Source organism: Astatotilapia calliptera, chromosome 12, assembly GCF_900246225.1.
Source record: "Astatotilapia calliptera chromosome 12, fAstCal1.2, whole genome shotgun sequence".
NCBI lineage: Eukaryota > Metazoa > Chordata > Actinopteri > Cichliformes > Cichlidae > Astatotilapia > Astatotilapia calliptera.
In genome coordinates, this window is record NC_039313.1 from 13,876,545 (window position 1) to 13,901,386 (window position 24,842).

The 24,842-nt window shown below is 40.9% G+C and overlaps 2 protein-coding genes across 3 annotated transcripts; both read left to right on the plus strand.

The window, feature by feature from the left end:
- The first annotated feature begins 14 nt into the window (after positions 1-14).
- ercc8 (excision repair cross-complementation group 8) lies at positions 15-14,095 on the plus strand. 2 transcript variants are annotated; one of them, XM_026187889.1, is made up of 13 exons: positions 15-203; positions 312-369; positions 821-916; positions 2,187-2,288; positions 3,546-3,669; positions 4,918-4,999; positions 5,701-5,769; positions 5,860-5,926; positions 6,557-6,660; positions 7,337-7,461; positions 10,882-11,079; positions 12,980-13,075; positions 13,890-14,095. In XM_026187889.1, the coding sequence occupies exons 1-13, from the start codon at positions 152-154 to the stop codon at positions 13,953-13,955; spliced, it is 1,239 nt and encodes a 412-aa protein (XP_026043674.1). In that variant the 5' UTR covers positions 15-151; the 3' UTR covers positions 13,956-14,095. The 2 variants fall into 2 exon arrangements, with proteins under 2 accessions (XP_026043674.1, XP_026043675.1); XM_026187890.1 differs by having other exon boundaries at positions 15-369; positions 13,890-14,094.
- Positions 14,096-14,834: 739 nt separating this feature from the next.
- elovl7a (ELOVL fatty acid elongase 7a) lies at positions 14,835-20,294 on the plus strand. The gene is made up of 8 exons (XM_026187891.1): positions 14,835-14,979; positions 16,751-16,840; positions 16,933-17,123; positions 18,017-18,097; positions 18,198-18,254; positions 18,349-18,454; positions 18,565-18,701; positions 18,807-20,294. Exons 2-8 carry the CDS (start codon positions 16,777-16,779, stop codon positions 19,053-19,055), a joined length of 885 nt encoding a protein of 294 aa, XP_026043676.1. The 5' UTR covers positions 14,835-14,979; positions 16,751-16,776; the 3' UTR covers positions 19,056-20,294.
- Positions 20,295-24,842: the final 4,548 nt, after the last annotated feature.

Below are 24,842 nucleotides of genomic sequence, written 5' to 3' on the forward strand. Positions count from 1 at the left end.
TGTAGTTGAATGCTTTAGAATCCAACATGGCGGCGACTTGTTTTGAATTCTTGAGAGGCCACTTAAATTTCTTTGAATTATAAGCAATGAATTGTAAAAATATCACGATGGAAGTATTTAAGTTGGGTATTTTTCTATTTCATATCGTGTAATGTTTTACAGGACGTCCCGAGACTTACTTTGGATTAAAACGTCACTACATTGTGGGTAACATGTTAGCTTTTGAACTGTAACGCGGTTTAAATACTGGCTAACTGTTAAAACAGAAAGAAGTTGTCTTCATGTTGAAGCTATGTTGGGCTTTCTGACAGCCAGGCGGGCTGGTCTGGATGACCCTCTGAGACTGAGACGAGCGGAATCAACGAGAAGGTGAGAGAGAAGCTCTTATAAACATAACTAGCAAGAAGAAGTCCACAGCAAGCTTTGGACTAATAAAACTATGAAATCGAAATTATACCGGTACTATATGAACATTATGTAACATAACAAGCATCTTAGTTAATACACATACATGAGGTTTTGTTTATAAATAGTTCTTAACTATTGTTAGCATCATTGCTGTATTACATACGACTCTCGAATCTGTGCCAGACTTATTATGTTTTGGAAATTCCCACAAACTGAAAAGTTATTTATTTTAACAAAAGAAAGAAACACTAACTCTAGATTTAAGCGCCTTAGTCTGGGCCATTGTTTGTTAATTCATCTCTAACGTTTTAGAGTTAGTTAACTACTTAGGTTTCAGTTTGCCTTCATACATTTTTACATTATAATATGTGTGACTCACTTAAGAAACCCAGCGATCTCTCTCTTTCCAAAGGGTCCTCGGTCTGCAGTTGAATCCGGACAGAGATGTGGACCGAATCCATGGAAATGGCATTAATACCATTGACATTGAAGCAGTTGAGGGAAGATAGTAAGTCTGAGTAACATAGTAAACAAAGCTTAATCTATCCATTTTCTTAATCACTTATTCAGTTCTTTCATACAAACTCCAGACAGAAAGACCCCCGTTCGGCCAGTGGATTTGAACCCAGACTGTGCCATTCCCATGTCCCATACAGGTTCATAAAATAATTCATTAATATCCCCCCTTGGAATGTTAATTCTTGCAATATTGCAGTGATTGGGATGTTGCATAAAAACAACAAAAAATAAGCTCTATTGGAAAAATCATGCAGAAAAGTAAAATTTATCTGACTAAATAACTTGCTGTCCTGACACAGAGATAAATATCTTAACCATAGGCTGTGAAAGTTGTAATATTTAATTTCTACACACACTACATTGCGATCTTTCGGAGGACAACCTTCACTGCTGCTGATCCCGCTTGAGATCCACCATAAGCTGTCTCTGGACATTTTCATAAAATAGTTGAAATGCCAACTACTCACTGAGGCTTTGACCTTAAACCTTTATGTGTAAAGCAACCTTGGGTTCTCTGTAAAGGTCTGAGAGTTTATTATTATTATTATTCATATTATTATTATTGTGGGTAACTATTGAGGATCAGACCGATACGTAATATCAGATCGGTCCATCTCTACTGTATAGTTTTGAAATGCTGCAGAATCACTGTCAGTGGTTCAATGATAAGTATGTAAGTAAGTAAAATTAATTTATTTTGGCGCTTTTTAAGACAAGAACCAATCCGAGAACTATAGTACTTTACAGAGGCATTACAAAAGATGGTCAAAATACAGACCAGAATAAAGTAAAAACAATACAAAAACATTACCCAAGTGCTTGATGTTTTTTTAATCTGTTTAAGACCTTTGCAGCTGTAAAAATATAGGAAATAAGTCTTAAGATCCCAAAGGGGCAATTTATTTCAGCAAGACAGATTAACATATAAAAGCAATGACAACAAAGCAAAACCCAATAAAGTAGAAGTAAAGATAACAATGTAAGTATATTTACGTCACATTAAACACTCATTTAACCCTTAGATGAAAGAACAATTATTCATAGTATTGAAACGTTCCTGCACTGTGACTTGACTGCTCTGGAAATTCATATTTTTAACAAGTAACCCCAATCTTTGTTAGTTAGTATAGTGAATATGAAGGCAGAAGTCTGGTTTCAGAGGGTGAGCCTGATGATTGAATCTATGTGTGTATATTTTACAAGGTTTGTAAGACAAAGTAAAAAAAAGTATTTCAGATGACATTTTTTCTGCTGTTCAGCATGCTGTCTGGAGGTGCAGACGGAGTAATCGTCATCTATGACCTGGAGAACTTCAGTGGGAAACTACAGTACAGCTGCAAGGCAGTCTGCACAGTAGGAAGGTAAATGTTAGCCCATTTACTAATTCCATCCACTAGAGAGTAGCATTTTATTGCGGGCTGTACACACAGTGCTGTCCCCAGCTACCTACAGCTTTTTGTTTTGGCTATAAAATATACACAGAAACTAGAAGAGATCTACCACAGTAAATCTGAAATTAAATAATCAAGATGCAATCAAAACGCAGACCTTCACCCATTAACCACTGAGAAATTACAGCTGTTGTTTAATACCTTCCCATAATTTTACGAGCTCAAATGGATTTGGATAAATTAGCGTAATCTTTTTACTAAAACGAATGAGTGTTGAATGGGTTTGAGAATAGTTTCCTTTTGTGAAGTTTTGCCAGGCTTTTACAACAGCTGTCTACAGTTGTTTTGTCTTTATCAAATAAAACGCATCTTTAATTGTGTTGAGATTAGGGGATTCACGTTGCTACTACAGAATACCACTCTTATAAATAAACTTCCAGCTTGTTTTAATAGTTTTTTGGGAACTGCGCATCTGTAACGTGAAGTATCATTGACTTAGCGTTGCTGCATTTGATTAAATCTGAAAAGAAATCACATCTGTGCAATACCATTCAAAATTTTATCAATCTGCTTCTGTCTTCAATAAACACCAATACCCAGTGCTATTGGAAACCATCTATTCCCATGGATCACACTGCAGAAGTTGTTCTACGCTTCAAATGCTGGACCTACAGAACGTTCTTCTTGCATTTTGGAACAGGTTAATCTGAGTTTCATGCTCTGGTCATGAGCATGAAACTCAGGGCCATGCTCATTTGCATAATGAGCATGGCTGGCTTCACTTTCACTGAAAACTATTGAGGCTTCACAGAAAGCCTTGGAGTCAACTTCCCATCTTTTGCCTGCATAACTGATTAGGAAATAAAGACAGCCTACAGCCATCCATGATACAGGTTTTAAGCAACTTGTTTAGTTGTGTGTGTAAAAATGTCTCTAATTCTTCAGTTCAGTATTTTTATTCATCCGCTTCAGTTTAAGGTTTAAAGTCTGCATTTCAGGTTCATCTTGATTATTTTATTTCAGTTTCAGCTGTCAGAGTTAAGAGCCAAAAATGTGAAAATTGTATCAGCGTCCAAACATTTATAGAACTAACTGTACATGAGAGTTTTTTCTCATTTCTTACAGAAAACATCCTGCGCTATCTGGTTTTGTCAATCCCAAATCAAAAACATGACACATGGCTTTCACCCCATGTTTTATTTTTATTTTTTTTGTTCTTGTTTTTAGGTCTAGCCGCTATGTCCATAAATTTAGTGTAGAGACAGTCCAGTGGTATCCTTATGACACAGGAATGTTTGTATCCAGTTCCTTTGACAAGACCATGAAAGTCTGGGACACAGAGACATTAAAGGTAAGGCAACTACTGTATCATCTGTCAACTACTCTATCATCTGGTAATCAAGCCACTAGGTGAAATGGAGACTGACAGCAGAGGTTAGAAAAATGATTGTTTAAGGTCAGCCAGATGAGCAAGAGGAGGTCTTGCAAGGAGTTGTGGCCTTCCCTAAGCTAAATCAGTCATGCTTTTATACATAAGGTAACAGCTGTGGACAGCGAACAGTTAAACACATCTGCCAGCTAAAGGCTCTTGTACTGGCACTGCAAAGCCAGTAGGGGTTGCAGAGAGGCTTAATGCCTAACAAGTTTATTACCTAGCTTAGTTTTGTCAGGCACACCTGCAAAATGTGTGTGAAGTGGCATGAACAAAGATAGAGATACTGGAAGCGTTACAGTGCCACCCAACATAAACTCAGTAATACCAGAGCTAAATCAACACCTCTCTGTGCAGCCTCAATAAATACTGAGTGTTGTATTAAAACTCCACAAAGGTGGGATTTATTGTAGAGCTCACAGAGAGTGTGTTGCATTTCATTATCAAATTCTAATTTATGGCTTCTCCACCCCCCCCCCCGCCTTTTGTTCTTTTCATTTTCTCTTCCCCTCGCTTTCTTATTTTCTGCTTCATGCTTTCTACCTTTCTATGCCACATTGTCCCATATGGCAGGCTCTGAACTGTGCTAGAGTTACACTGGCACCGCAGTTGCTTTAAAAGGTCAGGGAAGGGACAGAAAAGAACCTGTCAACCTTTCACTCGGTTTAACCTGTGTGTTTCTGTCTCTCGCACAAACACACACACACAGTTGCATCTATTAAATTCCTAATTGCTCATGGCTGTTTGTCCATTAGTGTGTGTTTTGCATTATTGTGGATGCATTTTTATGCAAACAGAGCTTCCTCTGTGTGTGCAGCCAGTGGTTAAGGCCACGTGGGTGCTGGCGCACACTTACAGATGGAGCACAGAGAGGCTTTTTATGTTTGCTGAAGAATTTGCATTGTAACCGCCACTGGTGCTCAGGCGATCTGCCTTCTGAGCTCTGATCTGCATTGCCCTTTTATTTTTACTTAAAGCTGGGAGCTCTTTCCCTTCACAGAGTGACTTTCTAACACTGTTAAATGTTAAAACTGTGCTTGTATATTTCTATAGATTGTCACTGAGGCAAACATAAGCAAATACACACAGGTCTAAATATGGAGATTGCTGTATTTCTACCATAAGTAACATTTTTCTTTCTCTCCGTCTCCTTCTTTGATTATGCAGCCTGCTGAAGTGTTTCAGTTTGAAGGCAACGTCTACTGTCACCACCTGTCCCCAATCGCCAGGAAGCACAGTCTCATTGCAGGTGCGTGCATGATCCCAGTGAGTTTTTGCTGATCTCAGTGACACAGAGTAAACAAGCTGCACTAGCTGCTTGCATTTCTGTCATTGTGTTTTCAAACTCATTGAACAAAAATCGCAATACTTATCCTGTCACTGCTTTGTCATACTAAGCAAGGTGCTAAGTGCTTTACATGTATGAAGGGGTGGGGTTGGGGTGCATAATTCGGTCAGCAGAAGTGTTCTTGTTTCACTGAGCTGGACCAACAGGTTGTTAATACCTACTGGAGAATGTGTTCTATGTCCTTTACATAACCAGTCCCTTGACACACCTGTTTCTAGTTCAGAGATAATCACAGTGTCAATCTCTTTTATTTTCTTTGGTTCCTAAACAATTCATTCCTCGTTAGAAGTTTTACAGATTCTCGTCAAACTAGTTTTGAGTGAATCCCCTCCCCCTCCCCCAATACCTTCGGTTTTTTCTAGAAAGACACTAACACAAGGGAAACTGTTTTAAGGGAATCTGTTCCTAAACAGCAATATTTACAGTATCATACTCGTTCTCTTAGAACCTCAAATTCCTGTTTTTACCCTGATAACACACCTTTTACACATTGATAACGATAATTGGGGATTTTACATTTTAGAAGGAGTGCCCCTATTCACTATTTACATCATCCTTGTAAGTCTAATCTTTGAACTATGTCTGTGTCTCTGTGTTTCCAGTGGGCACCACAAATCCTAAAATCCAACTGTGTGACCTCAAGTCCGGTTCACGGATTCATATTCTTCAGGGTTAGTTGATCACAGTGCTTTTACTCTGTTCTTTCTGTTCTTTTCATCCACCCACGCAGAAGAAAGAAAGTAACGTATTTGCCATTGCAGGTCACAGAGCAGAGGTCCTGTCTGTGCGGTGGTCACCCAGATACGAGCATATCTTAGCCACTGCCAGGTAAGCTCTCTTTGCCATTCTTGGCTACCCTAGTTTGCCCTCAGAGCCACATCAAAGTGAAACGCCAGCTACAGGACAATCCCCTCTATGTAATTTCCCAGCAGTTCTTGTCATCTCACTTCCCAGCCATCTGGCTACATCACAACCCTGCATCAAGGATAATGGCACCAGAACACTACTAGATAGCACCGTGGCGCTCTAGCAGGCCTGCCAGTTTAGCATATGGTAGATACTGTCCCCACCTGTTTTATGCCACATTAGACCTGCTAATTAACCCACTGGGATCACTGTGCTTCTGTCCCCAAAGAGTGTAAGTGATTTTGAAAACAACTGGCACAGACACACACACACACACACACACACACACACACACACACACACACACACACACACACACACACACACACGTGTATGATATTCTAATATGGAGCAGCGTTTTAATTCCCTACAGAAAACTGACCTTTAAAAACAAACACTAGGGTACACAAACCAGCTCGTCTGTAGTGCATCAGCCTCAGCTTGTATCCTGTTAATGGAATATTTAAACACAAATCATGTTTTTGTTAAGTACCTGAATTTTTAGGGAGCATAGAAAGTAAACAAGTCATTTCCCTGGTTTTCCTTCTTAAGTGCAGACAGCAAGGTGAAAGTATGGGATGTGCGCCGTGCTTCAGGTAGTCTCTTCACTCTGGACCAACACAATGGAGACAAGTCGAAAGCCTCCTCTGAGGCAGGTATTGTTGGCATTTTTCTTTTCATTAAATTTTTTGTCTCATTTTTCCTGAGTGGAGCTGACTTCAAGGATATCTTGTTGTGTTATTATGTCATTGACAGAGAAACAGTTCTAGTTCAGTACCTCAATACCCCATTTATCCATCTTTCGCCCCATAATGTAGTATTTATTGTACAGTGGTGCTGTATATACAGTTTACATGCAGTAGATAAATGGGAGCTGAGGTGTGTCCTGTCACCAAAATAGTTCAGCGGAAGTCTTTTGGATGGGAGACCTCAGAGCATCAACATGAACCAATCCGATTGCTGATGCTTTAAATTAAAAATACATTTCTAATTTATATGAACCACGACAGCTTTGTTTTCCTCTGAATTGTCATGTCTAATGACTTCCAAGATATTCAGGGTAGTGCTGAGTTTGGCTCACTTGGGAAAAGGTCAACATTCTGCATAAATGGTATCTGTTTTTCCTGTTTGAAGTGCCTTTGCATTCAAACCAGGGGGTCAGAAGTTCAGAGAACAGCCGATTACAATTAAACCAGTTTTTCTGGGAGACATATGGTTTTGATGGACACTAAAAACTTATCATTGATGGATTGTCACTGTATAAGACAAATATTTCTTAAAGTCTTTAGGTGACAAATACACTGCTACCATGTCTAATCTGTCTTTAACCAGTAAACACCGCCCATAACGGCAGAGTGAATGGCCTGTGCTTCACTGGTGATGGCCTCTACCTGCTCACTACTGGAACCGATGACCGTATGAGGCTATGGAATAGTGCCACCGGGGAGAATACACTGGTAAGGTGTATGAAGGCTTTGTCCTCACAGCCTGTGTAAAAAAGCACTTCATGTAATGTTGTTACAACAAACCAGTTTGTCTTTTGCTGAACAGAGGCTCAGTCATAATCTAGTCAGGACTATCCTACAACTATATCCTTCCAACCAGTTCCTTAAGGGCTTATCCAGTTTATGGCCATGAAGGGGCCTGAGGCCTGTCCCAGCTTAGCAACATAGTGAGACAGACATTCATGTACTTGCACATCCAGACCAATTTAGCATGTTTTTGAACTGTGGGAAGAAGCTCAAGTACCTGTAGAGAACACACACAGCAAACACAGAGGCTCAAACTGGTCAGTAGATTTGAACCCAGATCCTTCCTGCAGACAGTGACTGCACCACCGTGCTGCCCTGCAGTTCTTTGATGACGCTGATATCAACTGAGCTGTTGAAATTGCAGCTGAGCTTGATAGAAGTAATACTATGCTCAGTTTTAGCTACAAAAGGCCGCATACATGAAGCCTGAAATCCTATCAGTGAGCTAAATAACACAACAAATAGTATATCTGCAGGCTGGGTGCTGATTATCTGATTATATGTTATATCAGTATAATACTGATAAGAATAGGTGTGAGAATTGATGAAATCAATATTGATGACTATTACAAGTGTTCTTGGTTCTTGGCCAGTTGTAGTTACACCATTTAAACAGTTAGAAACATGAAAGGAGTTAACAGATTTTTAGAATTTCAATCCTAGAAGGGTGTGAGTTAGGTTACTATGGTGCCTTCTCTTCAGGGCTTGAACTACCTGAGCAAGAATGCTGCTACACAGGCTTTATAACAGACGCACTTCACAGGCTTTCTTAGTGTACGTTATCCCGGTGAGACTCAGACTTAGTTTTACTAAAATTCAGATTCGTAGATGCTTCAATGCTTAAATTCTAAAAAGAATATTGCCGAAGCATCAAAATACAATATAGTGAAACCCAGGCAAACAAACAGATTAAACATTTTCTTATTGTAAGTATTATAAATGTTCGTTTTTTATAAGCTACTAAAATTCACATAATGTACTTCTGAAAAAAATCTGTTTTTGAATAATTTGCCTTTTTTGTTCTGTTTTACCCAAAATAATTGATCTGCCAGGAACAATGAACTTGTGCCATCAGATTTTTAAACAGGTAAAACAAGTTGACAATCCCTAACTGGTTACCAACGATCAGAAAATGTTAGTGGTTGTAAAAACCAGGTTTACGTGTTAGATCTCACAGCCTCAAAGATTGAATATTCGACTTTTGCTTTTAGTTTTGCCCAGAAGTTAGAGAAATCAGAGCAAAGAAATAGCATAAAATAAAAAAGGCGGATTGTTTTTTGTTTTGTTTTTTTCTTTTCCTTTTTTTTTTTTTTGTCTAGACTGAGATAACATGGATACCAGAAAATTGGGTACTTAACAAAAGTGTGCTTCCATGCAAAACTTGTGTTGCACATGAGTGACATGTGAAAGGAATGCAGGGCTCGCAAAAGGTTTTTCCAGTCGGGCTACCAAAATCTATCTCAGCCCTGCCCATCGGGCTATCATAGGAAAATATATGTCAATGCTTTTGCATTCTTTCGAAAATGTAGCTGAGTAATTATGTCATTGGCATCGATGAGCCACTGTCAATATGTGACATATTGAAATCGCGTTTGAATTTCCGCTTGTTTTTTGCTTTCACTTTGCGATTGCGCGAACTGTGTGTAGAGAGCGGCAGCACTGATTGGTGAGTGATGATTACTTGCACACCAATTCCTCTGACATCGTCTTATCACTCATTAGCTTACTATTCAAACATGACAAGTGAAATCTCCCACAGCAAGCTTAAACATGTGAGAGGTTGATTGCGCAGAGAATCGCTGAGCGTTATGCGAGTGCGTGTGTAAAAGCAGCAGGATTTAAGCCGGTATTTTAGTTCTGCTCAGCCAAATAAGACAGGGTGAAGAAGGGACAGCCAAAGAAAAGCTTACCACAAAACGGAAAAGTTATGACAAATCAGACTATGAGGCAAAAAAAAGCGTAGCTTTTTTGGTTTCATGGACAAAAGAATTTCTGTGGCTGGAATATGACGAGCTAAATAACATGATGTTCTGCCAGGTGTGTTGTGAGTTTCATTCAATTTCTGAGTCGACAAGCGCCTTTGTTACTGGGACCAGTAATTTTAAGAAAGACCCCATCAGAACCCATGAGAAATGCAAGGAATGCATTATTTCCCAGTCTGCAATATCTTTCCCAGAACAAACAGCAATTGCAAAAAACATACTAAAAATGAACCAAGCACGAGAAGAAGTCCTGAAAAAGCTGTTTAGAACAGCGTACTATGTTGCAAAGAGTGAACTACCTTTGGCAAAATTTAGCAGTCTTTGCAAACTTCAAAAAGCAAATGTCCTAGATCTTGGTTCCACTTACCAGTGACTCCAGTGGAAATGTCAGATTCAGGATCTGACACAGACTGATTCATGTTCTACACAGTTCTTACAAGTTCATAGAAATTTCTGTTCAATGAGAACCAAGTATTTGAGTTGATGATTGGAATCTTTATACAGTTGTTGTGATTTGTATTTTAAAATTTTTTTGATTAATTTTTGTTTCCGTTACAATATTAAACATTAAAGCATAATATTGTAACGGAAACAAAACATAAAAAAATTGCTCCCTTTTTTATTCGGGCTACTTAAATTTATTTTGGGCTACCAAAAACTGTAGAGTGCCGGCCCGAAGGGCTTCCAGGGATTTAGAAATTTTGCGAGCCTTGGAAGGTGTTACCTCATTCGGCCTGTTTCACAGATGCATAGGAAAAATACAAGTTATTCTCTGCCTTCAAGTTCACATAGCTGCCCTATTTAAAGTTCTGTTTGTCTTCATTTTGGAAACTCTACCAAGTCTTGAAAAATAGTGACACACTTAAAAAAAAAAAAAAATCTAGCATCTTTTGCAAGAACAAGGATATCAAACAAAAACAGTGTCAAATAATTGAAATAAAATGCGATCAGTTATAAAAGCCTCACGATATGAGTGAGTTTTATACTGATAAATGAAATAGTTAAATAATTTAGACCAAAAAGCAATACAGAAGAGTCTGCTGGAAATGCCATGATATATAAAGCCTTTAAAGGAATTGTGTCCAAGTTTTATGTCCACAGTTAAGCTTTAGAAGCCTTTAAATATTAGTGTCTTTTAATGGGCTCTTTGGATAATCTTATTTTCATTTTCATAAATTAATTGAAGTTTTTTTTTGTCAAATGAAAGTGCAGAAAATTTCTAATCTTCCAGAATGTTTTGCAACATCTTGGCATTCGATTAAAAATGGCTTAATCCTTATGCAGAAAATGCCTGAGGTTTATGTTTGGACTTTTTATTCGGATGTCATCTGAACCGTGTGCCCCTTCACTCGTTATCCCTCAGGTAAATTATGGGAAGGTCTGCAACGAGAGTCGGAAAAGGCTACAGTTCACAGTGTCACGTGGCTGCAGCCCAGAGTTTGTGTTTGTGCCATGCGGCAGCTCTGTTGCAGTGTACACCCTTCACACGGGAGAGCTGGTCACCATGCTTAGGGGTCACTATAACAGTGTGGACTGTTGTGAGTTCCACCCAGACTACCAGGTGAGTCCATCTGATTTATCACCTCACAGTCAAGAGTGGTTTGTCCCCCGCATGCTTACAGTAACCCTGCTGGATTCTCTCTGTTCCTCATCTTTTTGTTTTATTTCATCAGCTCTGCAGTAGTACCTGTAAGTAATCTGCAGTCACCATGGTACTCTCAAATGAGTTACTTCCTGCGGATAGATAACAGGGTAGAGTCAATACTGACTTCCATAAATGCAAATGCAGGTGCTTCTTATGTGAAACTCAGGTTTGTGCTCATAGCCTCTTTACCATGTGTGAAAATTAATGCCATCACATTTATCTCTGCTTTATCAGATCTAGGAGCAAAACAGTGCAGTCTGTCTTACTGTTGTTTTGCTGTTGCCTTGTAAAACGCTCTGCTTGTGTTGACAGAATTGGAAGCAGTTAGTTCCATGTGACATTTGTGCTTTATCACAGCCATTTCGACTAAATAAATTCTTGACTCTTTAGTCGTCAGTGCTACCAGATATGTTGCAAAAGCTTTTTCTTTCATTTGTGCCTCAATGAATTACCTAATCGAGGCAATGAGTGAATGAGTCATGTTAAAATCTGTGTATATGGACATATGTGCTAACCGACAGGCAACAGGTGATTCAGGATTACTTCACAGGTGTCACAAGTCCAAAATGTGATAGAATCATCGACTGTATATACAGAAAAATTATGCATCTTAAAAAGTGAACCCATTACTTTTTTCTTAAGGCAAGCAGGAAGTGACACCGCTGGTTGCCAGAAGAAAACAACCATACTCCTATCTTGCAGTGGTGGTGCAGTTGTTCTCTCCTCTCTTTACAGTGCTATTAAAGCAGTGTACACTCTAGTGTAGGCCTATGTTGTGACTGACGAGTCACTTCCTTGTTAGCATGCAACGTTGTCGCTTTCTCAGATAAATTCACTCTCCCACTCAAGTCAAAATGGGACTTCATAATCAATGGGTGAAGTCATGGTGGCTATTGTCATCTTTTCTGTACACTGTGCCTGAGACGAAACATGTAAATGGGAGAATAAATGTACAGTTATTGATTATATGATACGTTTCAATATAATATTGATAAGAATAGGTGTAATATGTGTCAAAGTTCATGCAGGCTCATCAAACTTGGACAATGGAAGACTTGAAAATGCTGTCTGTACTAATGACTTCTTTGTGATATTTGGATTGTAGGATCACAACTTGGTTTAACAACATGAAAGCATGGATGCAATAATCTAGAGCTACTGGTTTCCCTGCCTATTCTTTGTGATTCCAGTGACTATATTCTATTTTTATTAAATAAGTATTAATTGCAAGATTATTCTTCAGATAGGTTGTATTCATTTTATTTTAAGTGTAATATTTTAGTGAAAACAGTGCTTGTTTTCATTCAAGATGGTGTTTTTTTGTTTAGTACTTCAGTTATGTATTTCTACTCCAGTGTTCCTTAATTAATTTAAATCCTAGTTATGTTTATTTAGCCAGTCCTTTGTGCTGAGAAACAGCCTATTATGTATCGGCACAAATGGAGAAGGCCGTCTAACCCGTGCACTCCTTATTAGGAGTTGCTGCATCCGGTGACATCGATTTTCTGTGTTTGACAGTTATAAGAATGCAGTTTGGCAGCTTGTCACTCTGAAGAGTCACAGGAAGGGACACCTTGTTCTGAAAACGTTTTATGCTTCCTGTATGATATAATGACCCGCAGTCATTAAACTGTCCCCTGTGACATCACCTGTTGTACATGGACAGTTTTAAGTGTGTTCATTACTTTGCTTTTGGTACCAGTTATGCTTGTTGACACTGGTTTTCTCCCCGCACTGATGTCATTGGAAGTACTTTGAGGTTTGCTGAAAAGGTCGATGTGTACATTATTGTCCCTGTTGTTTGTGCTGTATGTAGGAGGTGTACAGTGGAGGTAAAGACTGTAACATTCTAGCATGGGTCCCTGTCCTCCGTCCCTCAGATGTGGAGGAAGACTCAGACCATGAAGTAAAGGTAAAGGTCATAACAACAGGAAACAATAGTAGATGGAAGAATCTGAAAAATTGTGGAATCCAAATGCTGTTGAACTTTGCTTCCACCACTGAAAAAAAATAAAACAATATAATTATAATAACAACAATAATAACTGCTATGCATGAGTCGAAATTTTTTAGTGTTTCAAAATTTCAGTTTAGATATTCCAGAGTTTCAACTTTGAGACAAAAGTTGAAATTTTGACATAACAACCCAAAATATTTGGAGATAATTCAAAATTTTGTCGTGGCTCTACCTGCCTTGTTTTTCAGTGGTGAAGAAGAGCTTCCATAAAGTGCCCTTGATGATATAACAGATTTGATCTTTCTTCTTTTTGCTTTTGTAGGGTTGTTTTTTGTACAGAAAGGCCATGAATGTTACATCATCATACCCAGTGCAAACAATAATGATTATAGTCTGCAAACCTCTTTTAATCTTCATATATATAAATATATATGTTTTTAAGCTAATCTTCAATAATTGTGGTCATTTACTATAAATGAACGTCCTCTGATTTGGACCTTTCTGGATTTTTTGTTTTTCCTTCCAGAAACGAGATCATAGATAAGCACGTGTCATCTGAAGAATTTAACTTATGAAACCTCAGTGTTATCTTCATGTTAATAAATAATGTTTACATAGTTGTCTATCACACTTGATGGGAACTGCAGATACTTGTATTTTTTCTTAGTTATAATCATACATGTGACACGTGCATATATATTATGTACTTTTCACAGAAGTGAGCTTTCTTTATTGTGCAAACTGAGTTAAATGTTTTGGTCTCTCACAGGGTGCTGCTGGCCAGTCTTCGGTGAACCCTGCCTTTCAGGATGCGTGGAGCAGTGATGAAGACTAACGCTGGATTTGTTTTGAGCATGTGGACAACATTTAATGTCTGATTATTCACAATTACTGTAAAACAAATGCTCCAAAAGCCTTAAAACTTAAACGTGTTAACAACGGTATGACTTTGTAAATGTTTTTGTACGTTTGATAAATCATTGTTACTTTTTTTATTTTTTATTTAAACATGTAAAACCAAAATGGTCCTTAATTAGTATTTTCAGTAAGTCTCTTTTAGTCTTAGGCAGTATCTGCTATTGTTAAAGGAAGCTGAATAAATACTTACTGTCACAATGCTGATACTACATTTACATTATTGAAATGAAACCTTTACCTAGACATCTGCAGGCCATTTAAAAAGGTGTGGTTTCAGTCTACACCTGATTTTTAAAAGACTTTACCCATATTGCTTACATGGGAGTAACCAGGTGGCATTCAAAAACACAGATTGTCCTGTTGTCATTACTAAAAAAATTTGCATTTGTTGTGCCGTCAGGGCTTAGTAAAGAAGCGATGGCGAAACCTTTGTTGGACACACCCCCTACAAGTTTTACACATTGGTTTTATTGACATATAAACATTTAAGACATCACTGTCATAAACATTAGGGATAATTGTCCGTCTGCTTTATTAAAATCAGAGGAAATGCCACTGTTATTGTGATTATAGTGGAAAATTACAATTTAGCAGTTTTCCAACTGAAACAAATGATTAATTACGTGTCAAGATAGACATGTATCATTGTTAAAAAATGTCACGTCGCTTCGGATGAGCCATTGCTCAAGAATTAAACTGGGTCCAGTTGAACCACAACTGCTCCAATCAGCGAGCGCGGGGGGCGTGGCGTGAGGCAGAACCCCGCCTCCGGCTCGCCGGCATAAGGGAGCGAGCAGCGCGTGCGCTGTTAGCGAGTGACAGGAGAGCGAAGCGTACACCTGTAGGAGGGCTGCAGGTGGAAACGGGAATTTGGATAGCAACGATTCGGCGGTTGAAGGGGGATTGTCGTTGAGTTTCAGCTGCCGTGGCGCTGAGGGCTGGTGAGTTTTCTTTCTAATGGGGGTAAAAATACAAAGACGGGAAGGATGTAAAAACACCGGCGCAACGACCATAAACCTGCCCGTGATTACTGAAACATTTCTGGTCACCGTGACACGCATGATGGCTGCTTTTGTTTTCTGAAAAAAGACGAAAAAACCTAAACTTTCCACCTGGATACTGTAAATCTTCAGCTTATAGATATAGAATGTTAAGTATAGGCCATACATTGATGAACGTTTTTATACAGCACATTTTAAACTTGCTGTGATGCTTAAAACGAAGTGGCTGTCTACTAAGTTCATCTTAAGTTTTTGTTTGTTTTTTCTTAATTGACAACTAAATCCCAGTCTGGGTTTAGTACTGTCGCTCACTCTGTGGCACATAATATGAATATTAAATATTTTATTTCGTGGTCTATAAAAAGCTAATAATTGAGGGTGGTAGCCACCTCTCACCTGAAAGTACATTTCTGTCTTAGTAACCTGCGGAAGTTGACGTTGCACAAATGAGGAGCCACGCCATGGGAGTAGCAGCTTTCACATCTTCATCTCTGACTATAACGTTAATTGGCGTGTCAAGGCTTGCCGTGTCTTGATTAGTGAGGAGAATCCAGACGGCCATGCCTTTTATCACTTTAGCCAGTTAGGCTCCTGTGTCACACAGGTAGACACACCTCGAAAACCTGTCATGTAGGGTTAGGTTCCACAGCAGACGAGGGATGATGTGTTTTACGTGTTGCTTTCGCAAATGTATTGCTCTTTCTTCACAAACTACAACAATACTGTAGGCTAACCTGTTGGTTTGTGCTCTACAGTTGCTTCACTTCTGCTTTGTCTGCATGACAGATTGAGCATTTCCCTTTGGCAAACTTTATATAGTATCACAGAGGTTAAAACCTGTCTGATCACTCACTGCTTACCTTCACTTGGTTCAGCACTAGTCCTGAATCCATTGTATAGATGGGGTGTTTTCACTCATCAGGAACAGTTTTTAAATAAGGTTCAGTGTCATAAAAGCAACAGCGCCCAGTATCTGCATGTAGATTACTGTCAACAAAGCCTACTAAGAGTCTGTGTGACGTGGACTATGTTGAAGTTGGGTTTTGATTCATTACTGAATGAATTCTGGTCACACAGTGGCTTGTTTTTTGACAAGAGAGAGAGGGGCTGCTACTCATTGTACTCCCATCACACTCTCGCTTTGTCTGCCTCAGAAGGGCAGCCAAGAATAGCTGAGTGGCCTTTTTCTTTTTTCTTTTTCTTTCCTCCCTCAAACAGTCCAGTCTTTGAGACTTTGTAGTTGACTGTAGTTCAGTGTGCCCTAACCCGAACTGTAACGGCAACATGGTTCATGATTTTTGATTTTGAACATGCGTTAAAGTTTCATCCTGCGATAATGCATCTTGAGGAATTTGTCTCAGTGAGCAGTCCTGTTGCACTTGTTTTTCCTTCTCCCTCCCCCTAGACAAACCGTTCCAGTTCCTCCTCTGTGCTTTTTGTATAAAACATTCAAGAGGTAGTAACAATTGCCACCATTAATGGCTCTTTCTTTTTTTTTTTTTTTTTAATTAAAAAAATATCTGTTTTACAATTATTTTATTATTTTTGTTTAGTAAAGTCTTCATACATATTCAAAAGCCCCTACATACATGGGTTGAAGTTGCTAGATACAAATATCATCGAGCCTGCTTCTGTGCTCTGCTTTTCATCCAAATACCACTGAACTTGTAGTCTAAACTGACACTGTGACCTTTGCCTCTGCTCCTTCTAGGTGAAGTACAAGCAGCTTGTCTGAAAATGGAGTTTGGAAGCATAAAGTCCACTGTTGGGCTGATTTATGATGAGTTCATGCAAAATGCAGGTGAGTCTTTGCCCAAAACTAACTCTGTGCTATCACTTTTGGTTTTCTGTCTGCATATTTTTTTCAAACCCCTCTACATGTTTTTTTTGCAGATACACGGACGGAGAATTGGCTGCTCATGTCGTCTCCTATCCCCCAAACCATCATCATCACAGCATACATTTACTTTGTGACATCACTGGGGCCTCGAATCATGGAGAATCGCAAAGCCTTTGACCTCAAAGGAGTTCTTGTAGTCTACAATTTCAGCGTGGTGGCCCTGTCACTCTACATGTGCTATGAGGTGAGTCCACATACTATTTTTTTTTTTTTTTTTTTTTTTTATTACCTCAGTTGGTGCTGACGGGTATTTTAAAAGTGAAATCCTTTCCTGGAAGGTTTTGCACTCCATACCGTACAGGGAGTGAACGTCTTGCATTGTTTCAAATTGCTATGACACATGCCCTCTTGTGAAATACACTTTTTTCTTTTTTTCTTTTTTTTCTTCTCCCCTTCATGGACTGGTTATTTGAGGTTAAACCAGATCAGCAGGTGTCATTTCCTTATTAAAATGCTTTGTATTCAGCAAATGCTTCTCTGGTCCCACATAACTTTGGTTTCACTGCTTTCCAATGAGCCATGAATGAACCTGAGTGACAGAATTTATTTTTACACCAGAGATTGGATATATTCAGGTAAACTTGAAGGAAAACATTACAGCATTGGGTTGATGGAGGACAACCTCTAATTTGTAAATTACTTGCACTGAATGTTCAGCCACAGACGCGCTGCGGTTTGTGTTCATGTCTGTTTGGAAAGCTGTGATTTGCAGCTAGATTTAATTGTAGACATGTGTTTGGGTGGAGCAGGTGATGCAAGTCAAGAAATTAACCTGCAGACATGCGATTCAGCAGCATGATTTGAGTTACAGTGAAGGTGAAAAGGAAGTAAGAAGAGATGAGAAATAAGTGGATGAAATGGTTTGGCAGAATTAGAAATTCCAACTGCATGTCCTGGAATAGGGTTTGGTTTGGGTGGTGTACACTAGCAGAACTGCTTTTGTTTCTATTTGTATGAAAAATCTGTTTTTAAATGAAAAGGTGGTGGAAAGTGAATGACGTGAGAAGCTGATACATGGAGCTTTCCTGCTTGTCTTGTTTGTTCATGTAACCGAAACTTCCACCATTTGTGTCATAGTTTGTGATGTCAGGATGGGGAACCGGATATTCCTTCCGCTGCGACTTGGTGGACTACTCTGACTCGCCACAAGGCCTGAGGGTAAGTCACTATTAAGTTCAGATGAGCTGATTACAAACGAGTAGTTCAAGGTTTTGACGTATGTGGGTCTGGCGCTAAAGTTTTCTCACTTCTCCTCCAGATGGCAGCAACGTGCTGGCTTTACTACTTCTCAAAGTTCATTGAGATGTTAGACACAGTAAGTGGGGGGGGGGAAAGTTGCATACCTATGTCTTTGTAATATCCACCCAGGCCTCACCCAGTTTATTTTAAAGCACTGCGTCTCTTTTCAGATTTTCTTTGTGCTGAGGAAAAAGAACAGCCAGGTGACTTTCCTTCATGTCTACCATCACTCCATCATGCCATTCACCTGGTGGTTTGGTGTCCGCTTTTCTGCAGGTAAAAACCACCACCTCCTCTTCTTCGATGTACAAGCAACCTTCATTCATGACAGTATATGAACTCCTTGACATTTTCTTTCGCAATGCCTCATCCACTCCCTGTTACAGGTGGACTGGGAACATTCCACGCCCTGCTAAATTGTGTCGTTCACGTGATCATGTACACATACTATGGGCTGACTGCCATGGGACCCAAATACCAGAAGTACCTGTGGTGGAAGAAGTACCTCACAACCATCCAGCTGGTATGTCAAATGGCTTTTTATATTTATTTTTGCTCTTCTTTACAAAGACCTGGGTTAAACTTTGGCACTATAAGTCAACCACTATATTCTTTATTTGCTTTGTAGATTCAGTTTGTTATGGTGACCAGCCACATCTCCCAGTATTTCTTCATAAAGGACTGCCCATACCAGTTCCCAATCTTCGTCTACATCATCGGCCTGTACGGGCTGATTTTCTTGTTTCTCTTCCTCAACTTCTGGTACCATGCCTACACCAAGGGCAAGAGACTGCCAAAGGTCCTTCAGGCTCAGACATGGTCGCACCACACCAACGGCGTCATGAATGGAAATGCCAATCATGACAAGGATGAGTGACGCAGCAGCTTCTCAGGGGTTTGGGGTTGAGTAAAATAAGGAAACTACTGTGGTAGTCTGAGATGCAAACCCAGTTCGTCTGGACTTTATATATATTTTTTGATAACTCCTTTACTTACAAACTGCAAAAGACAATCTTTAAATTATAAGCGAAACTATATTTAAGGTTACTGAACCAAACCAAAAGGTTTAACTTTTCTGATTTCTACTTAAGGTAAGGCCAAAGTTCTCCCACAGATGTCGACACTTAAGAAATTAATAAAATAAAGTCTTAGAAACTGACCACCTGCTCTACAGGGCTCTTCCAGTGAGAGCCTGAGCTGTACAGGAATACTGGCTTCCTCACAATGCTTCTAAAACAGATCTTTTTTTACCCTTTTTATTCAGATTTGATCTTACTTCTCAATATACTTTTTTTATTATTATTTAAAGACTGTGCACTGAAATCAAGGGTTGTTTATTTCACTCTACCTAAAAGAACGACTGTTTAGAAGCCACGCGTCCTGTTTTTCAGGTCTTTGTTCAAAGGGCTACAAGCAAGCACAACCGGGTTTAGGTGTTTGAGAGCGCACGTCCACTCCTTTGCTGCTTGATTCACAGCTGCTGCTCGTGGTGTAGACATTCATTGAAAATGCAGTCTTTAAACGGCATCAGTTTTCACTTCTGACTTGAGTCTCCTATGAACCGTTGCTGTGACACATGCCGGGGAGGGCAGACTAAGTTCTTGTAGGATCCAGAGCAGAGCTCTAGTGAGTTTTTGCTGCTTCCTTGCAGAGACATAATGCAAAAATTAAGACTATTACAAGACTTGCACAATATGCACAACTTAGCCATTCAGTTGGAAGATATGAGCAGCTTTGCTTGACTGCTACGCTTCATGTGTTGAAATTCTGTTAAGCTAACGGGGTCTTCACATAGCTGGAGTTAGCTTTTTTGGATGTAATTCTTGAATAGTTTTTGTATGTTATGATGACCTTTTAACCTTAAGTGAATATAACACTCTGCGTCTCTGGTGACTGAGGACACAGGATTGAGATTTGTGTGGAAAGATTTACACTTGTTTTGTTTTTTTTTGTTTGTTTGTTTGTTTTGTTTTAATTCTTTTTTTTCCCCATTTGCAAATGCACAACACAAAATATTTACAGATATGTAATGGCTTTTTCCCCAGACCCCGCCTTGTATTAATGGAGAAAAATGCAACAAAAAATGAAATGTTTATATTGTATTTTATATGTATTTATATAAATAAATGATGGACTTCAGAAAATGTAATCTTGCTTTCGGCCTGTTATTTCAACTCTGGATATTTGATACTTTTGACAACTTCATAGATGCAACGCCATTAACAGGCTAATGTCCCGTTTGACTGTTTCAGATGAGCGAGTTGGCCTTAATTAGGTAGATGGATGCCATCGAGACAAGACTGCATTTACAGTTATTAAACATTGTTTTAAGGACAAACCCCAGTGTAGATTCTCTCCACACTGACTGTGAAATTGCTTTGACCAGATTGTAATGAGCAGTTGTCACCAGCAGGGAGTGCTGTTTAACTGACGTTGCTCATGGCCTGTTTGTTTTAATCAGAATCAGAAAGGGGTTTATTGCCAAATGTTGAGCAGGTTTACAACATTAGGAAATTGCTGCGGTGCTTCAGTGCAAACATAGTGTCATAAATAGTACTTAAATAGACATGAAAAAAAATAAAAGTAGGGATAAGAATTAAAGTGCTACGTTGAAAGATATATACATGAGTGCAGGTGGTGATCAGTGCCAAACATGGAATGATGCAGTGAACACAGCGTAGGGTCATGTGTTAGTGGCGGGAACAGTCATATGGTTATTGTTCATGTGTCCAACAGCAGAGGGGAAGAAACTGTTCTTATGGCGAGAGGTTCTGGTGCGAATGGACCGGAGCCTCCTGCCTGAGGGGAGCAGGTCAAACAGACTGTGTCCAGGGTGAGAAGGGTCAGCTGAGATCCGAGCTGCACGCCGCAGTGTCCTGGAGGTGTACAGGTCCTGCAAAGATGGGAGTCTGCAGCCAATCACCTTCTCAGCAGAGCGCACAACACGCTGCAGTCTCTGTTTGTCCCTGCTAGTGGCTCCAGCGTACCACACGGTGATGGAGGAGGTGAGGATGGACTCGATGATTGCAGTGTAGAACTGCATCATCGTCCGTGTTGGCAGGTTGAATTTCTTCAGCTGCCTCAGGAAGTACATCCTCTGCTGGGCTTTCTTGATGACGGAGGTGATGGTGGTACCCAGGAAGCGGAATGAGTCCACAGAGGTGATGGGGGTGTCAGTCAGGATGATGGGGGGGAGTGGGGCTGTGTGCTTCCTGAAGTCCACAATAATCTCCACTGTCTTCTGGGCATTCAGCACCAGGTTGTTGTGGCTGCACCAGGACACCAGACGTTCAACCTCCCTCCTGTAGGCAGACTCGTCCCCGTCCGAGATGAGCCCAATGACGGTGGTGTCATCTGCGAACTTGATTAGCTTGACAGACTGGTGGGTGGAGGTGCAGCAGTTGGTGTACAGGGAGAAGAGCAGAGGAGAAAGAACACAGCCCTGAGGGGAGCCGGTGCTGATGGTCCGGGAGTCCGAGACATTCTTTCCCAGCCTCACGTGCTGCTTCCTGTCCGTCAGGAAGTCAGTGATCCACTGGCAGATGGGATCAGGCACATTCATCTGGGAAAGCTTGTCTCGGAGATGGTCTGGAAGGATGGTGTTGAAGGCAGAGCTGAAGTCCACAAACAGGATCCTGGCGTAGGTTCCTGGGGAGTCCAGATGCTGCAGGATGAAGTGTAGGGCCATGTTGATGGCGTCATCTACAGACCTGTTGGCTCTGTATGCAAACTGCAGGGGGTCCAGGAGGGGGGCCGTGAGGGTCCTGAGATGGGAGAGAACTAGGCGCTCTAAAGACTTCATGACCACAGATGTCAGAGCCACGGGTCTGTAGTCATTTAGTCCAGTGATCCTAGGTTTCTTGGGGACAGGGATTATGGTAGAGGACTTGAAGCAGGCAGGCACATGACATGCCTGCAGTGAGGAGTTGAAGATGCCAGAAAACACTGGGGCCAGCTCGTTTGCACAGTGTCTGAGGGTGGCAGGAGACACGCCGTCTGGGCCGGGAGCTTTCCGAGCATTCAGATTCTTAAACTGCTTCCTCACATCTGCTTCATGAATATGAAGAGTTGTGGTGGGAGGAGGTGGTGTGAAATCCTCTTTTGTGTGGGGTGAGGAGGGGGGTGTTGTAGGTGAACAGTTTGAAGGTGGTGATGGCTCTATGGAGGGGGGAGAGGTGGGGGAATTAGTGTCCAAAGTGCCTCTATTGTTGGGGGCGTTGGAGGTGTGAAGGCTGCCTGATGGCTCGTCAAAACGGCAGTAGAAGTCGTTAAGGGTGTTGGCCAAGAGCAAGTCATCAGTGGAGTGGGGGGTTTTAGGCTTGTAGTTTGTAATATTCCTAAAACCTTTCCACACAGAGGCCGAGTCATTCTCTGAGATCTGCTGCTGCATCTTCTCAGAGTGCTGATGTTTAGCAATGTCCACTTCTTTAGTGAACCTGTACTTGGCCTCTCTGTAGCAGTCCCTGTCTCCGCTTCTGAACGCCTTTCTCTTTTCCAGCCACAGCTTTTTGAGTTTAGGAGTAAACCAGGGTTTGTCATTGTTATAACTCACCCTGGTGCGTGATGGCACAATGCTGTCCTCACAGAAGTGGATATAGGAGGTGACAGTGTCCGTAAACTCGTCCAAGCTGTTAGAAGCAGCCTTCAATGTGTCCCAGTCTGTAGACTCCAAACACGTGCGAAGCTCCTCCACAGCCTCGTTGCTCCACAGTTTTTTAAATCTTTTTAATCTAATTACAAAACTGACCACCACAAATTTATAATTCAGACAGATTGACAGGCACTCCTAAAAGTCTCTGAACAATACAGTGGTAAAGTTGAGACACTCATAATTTCTGTTTTGCATCAAACATTTACTACATGCATGGAAAATGGTAAGTAAATGGCCTGTATTTGTATAGCGCACTACTAGTCCCTAAGGACCCCAAAGCGCTTTACACAACCAGTCATCCACCCATTCACACACTGGTGATGGCAAGCTACATTGTAGCCACGGCCACCCTGGGGCGCACTGACAGAGGTACAAAGAAAAGGCACAAATAAGGCAAAAACTGTTGCACAAAGCTAATAAGCTTGAAAGTCAGTAATTGGTTTGGCCGCCTTTACTCTTTTACTCAGCCTGAGCACTCTCAAAGCTTTCTTGTGATTTCTAGGAGTCGTTTTCAGAGACAGTTTACCAGGTTTTAAAGCTCTTCTTTGGATGCTGGTTGCTTTTTGTCACTACTTCAACTACTTCAAGGACAATCTGATCGATTTTATTATATCTTGGTATTCTTTTACTGCACCGATGGGGTGTTTGAGCTCATTGTCATGCTGAAAAATGAAATTATTGCTAATGAGATGCTTTCCAGATGGTGTTGGTAGATAATGGGTCAAAATCTGACAGTATTTTTATGGTACTTTTGATCAGTTTTGACAAGATTTATCACATCTGACTAAAATGCACTTTTTTTTTTTTAAATGACATCAGAAACAGCAGTATGCGACATTACGTGATGGCAGAGCTTCAGTTCATCCTTTGTCATTTTTTTTTTTTTTTTTTTTTTTTTTATAAATAGGACAGGGGGAATGAATGAGAGAAAGAGGGGGAGAGAAAGAAAGAAAACCAAAGGGGAGAAGAGACGATGAGAGGGGGGGGGAAGAGAGAGAGAAAAAAAAAAAAAAAAGAACTCCTGGGTCACCTGTATGGAGAAAAAAAAAACAAACAAAAAAAACAAACAGAGGAGACAGCAAACAACAAAGAGCAACATAATAATAGAGAAAACAAAGCACCATCACAATAAACTAGCTAGTCATAGATATCAATATTTACTAAATAATAAACGATATTGTGCAGCACGCAAGATAGACAGCGCACAGTGTGCTTTGAGGCAGCAGCCAAGAAAGCTTTAGTCCGCGTCTGTGAATACCCATGTGTGCATACCTGTGTGGATCAGCATGCTTGCATTCCAAAGGTTTCTCCATGTAATGATCTGCTAGGGAGTGTGGGGGGGCCACAGCCCCGTCCTCCAGGGTGTGAAGCGGGTATGGAGGAGATCAAAACTCCAGACATCCAGAGGCCCCCAGAACACAAGAGACCAAGGAAGACCAACAGAGGGGCAGCCGCGCCACTGTTCCAGTAAGAGCTGAGGAGAGTCCCAGATGAGGGCTCGCCCAGCAGCCGCGGAGCAGAAGTCAGGGGGAGTTGCAGTGACGCGCCCGTGAGCTCCGCCGGCCCCCAGCTGTGCCTGAGTGACCGAGCCCCAGGCGAGGCCGGGGCAGCCCCCACCTCCAAAGGGCCGGCGCCCAGGCCCAGGCCCGACAAGCGGCCGCCAAGGAGTGGCCGGTGTACCCGGACGCCCACCCCCAGATACAAAGAACCACCAACACACCGACACCTGAGGGAGTCCGCCACCGGCAGGGGAAGTGGTGGTGGGTGGAGATAGGCCTCCAAACCTTGGAGGGCCTGAGGTGTCCCCAGAGAGGTGGCGTCTGATACCCAACCTGACATATAGACACAGACATACAGGCACCCACAGACACAAACATCCATTCCCACCCTCATGCTCTCATATGCACTCACTCCACACTCAACCAACGTGGAGACAGACATAAAGAGACGCTGTACACACAATCCCACTCCCCAAGCGTACTCTACAAACCGGGTCTAGGTACCCTTGCCCCT